This window comes from Penaeus chinensis, chromosome 21 (genome assembly GCF_019202785.1).
Source record: "Penaeus chinensis breed Huanghai No. 1 chromosome 21, ASM1920278v2, whole genome shotgun sequence".
Taxonomy (NCBI): Eukaryota; Metazoa; Arthropoda; class Malacostraca; order Decapoda; family Penaeidae; genus Penaeus; species Penaeus chinensis.
The window spans coordinates 24,280,125-24,282,624 of record NC_061839.1 but is presented as its reverse complement, the minus strand read 5'-3'; the positions used below and the strand labels follow the sequence as shown (position 1 = coordinate 24,282,624).

The window sequence follows — 2,500 nt, the reverse complement described above, 5'->3', positions numbered from 1 at the left end:
ACACACACACACACACACACACAGATACACACACACACACAGATACACACACACACACACACACACACACACACACACACACACACATACAATTTCCTATCATGCGCGCGCGCATGAAACCACACTCATGTGTACCAAAATGATGACAATGACAAAGGAACAAAGGAAAAGCAGAACTCACTCGCACTGCGGCGGCCCGTCAATATAGCTGCACTGGCCCCCGTTCTGGCAGTAGTTGCTGGGACACTCTCCACACAGGGACTCGTCAGCGGAGTGACTGCGACACTTGACGCGGCCGTCGCACAGGTTCTCGACGGGCAAGCAAGGGTGTTCTTGCATGAAGTAGTCGGCGCAGTAGAAGAAACCAGGGTCGCACGGTGTTTTGTCTGAAGAAAATGCATGGAATCAACGGTAGAGATGAGCGTGTGCGTTTGCTATTCACGTCATGGGATGAATATCAATAAGCATAATATTCAGCCAATTGCACGAAAATATAATAAAGTAGCAATCTCAGTGGATAACAACAACAAACAATAATAAAACAACAAAAATAACTATAAAAAAACAACTACAATGCCTCCAAAAAATCAATGAAAAAAAAAATATATATATATCAACACTACCCCAAGCCAGTTTCACTAAATCTAAAAACAACCTTTATCCTTCCTACCCGGGCAATTGCGTTCATCCGTAGCTCCGGGGCAATCGTCAATGCCATCACACAGGAGAAGTGCGGGAAGGCAAGTGTTGGCACTGTCCTCGCACGAAATTTCCGTAGCTTTGCACTGATCCGGACCAGGGGTGGTGGTGGTAGTGGTGGTGGTGGTGGTGGTGGTGGAGGTGGTGGTTGGGCGCGTAGCGATGGTGGAACAAGGACTCTGGGCTGTGGACACGGGGGGAAATAGTGGCGCGGATTAGGTCTTTATTACGAGGTGTTTCCGTGACGTTAAAGTGCTAGAATCCCCCGTGGAATATTTCGACGAAGATACAAGACAGTCAGGAATGATATGAGAGTATTCATGAATTATCAACTTGGATCTAACTCACGATGTTCAAAGAGCAAGATGGAAAATAAAAACCATATCCAAATGAACACCAATTTAAACATTTTACATTACAATATTCCATACAACTACTTCATACACACCACCCACTAGGAAAATAAACAAAGAAAAGAAAAGAAAATAATATAATAATGATAATAATAATAATGACAATAACATCAATAATAACAATAATAATAATAATAATAATGACAGTAATAACAATAATGATAATAATAATGACAATAATAATAATAATAATAATAATAATAATAATCATAATCATAATGATAATAATAATAATGATAATAATAATAAAAATAATAACAATAATAATAATAATGATAATAATAATAATAGTAATGACAATAATAATAATAATAATAATAATAATAATAATAATAATAATAACAATAATCATCATTATTATTATTATCATTATTTTTATTATTATTATTATTATTATTATTATTATTATTATTATTATTATTATTATTATTATTATTATACCAACACCAATAACAACAATAATAATAGCAATTGGATACTTACTGCATCCAAACTCATCCGACCCATCCACGCAGTCGTAGAAGCAATCGCAGAAGAAATCGGCAGGAACGCATCCGCCCACGTTGCAAGGGAGCTCGCCCGCTGGACACGTCGTGTTCGTGGGCGGGGGGCCGACGCCCGTCTCGCACTCCTGAGGAGGATTTTTATTTTGGTTTTACGGAGTCCTTCTAAAGCTCTCCTTCGGTTCGTTGGATTTATTGGGGTTCGTGGGGGTAATTAGCTATATTGCGTGTTACTGTTAAGATCCATTTGTATTGTTTAGTGAATTAATTTGTGTGTGTTTTAGATTAGGTCATTAAGTGTGTAAATTATTTCTTATGCCTTTTTAAAATGGATGTTGTTGATTGAATTTGTCAATCTTCTCTCACATTCATAAAAAAAAAAGTGAAATATACCTTTCTTTTGGCTAAAGGCTATATGTTTGGGGGTCAATTATTCATGCGTTTACTATTTAATTGTCCAGTACGTATGGGAATTCAACATTTACCTGAGCTAGTATGCGGTACATAAAGTATATATATTGTCTTTATATATACAGTGTACAGAGAAGTATTCAAAACATATTAAACCTCTACTAACAACCTTGAAACTTCTAGCAATAAACACAAAAATAAAAAACCCAACCATCAACAAATAAAACAAAGATTTACAATAAAAAAAAACTAACAAAGACTAGCTTAAAAAACAACCAGATTTTTGTTTTGACGTTTTCCTATAAACGGGGAAAAACATCAAAACAAAACTCATCACTGAAACGCACGGGTGTGAACGAAACGTCATCAAGGGCGATGTAGGTGTCTTTAGAAGTGCCAGTTTCAGCCTCGAAGACAACGTGGAACTCATCGTCCGCTTCCACCAGAATGATCTCCTCCAGCCAGTTCTTCTCT

General features: G+C 37.0%; 1 protein-coding gene across 1 annotated transcript in view; it reads right to left on the bottom strand.

The window, feature by feature from the left end:
• Positions 1-2,500, bottom strand: part of LOC125036444 (MAM and LDL-receptor class A domain-containing protein 1-like) — a 26,652-nt gene that overhangs the window by 1,555 nt on the left and 22,597 nt on the right. The window contains exons 26-29 of the mRNA XM_047629037.1: positions 2,374-2,500; positions 1,596-1,743; positions 671-883; positions 182-386 (exon numbers count right to left, since the gene is read on the bottom strand). The exon at positions 2,374-2,500 is cut by the window's right edge and continues 46 nt beyond it. Of these exons, the coding sequence (XP_047484993.1) occupies positions 182-386; positions 671-883; positions 1,596-1,743; positions 2,374-2,500 (693 nt within the window). The remainder of the gene's footprint in view (positions 1-181; positions 387-670; positions 884-1,595; positions 1,744-2,373) is intronic.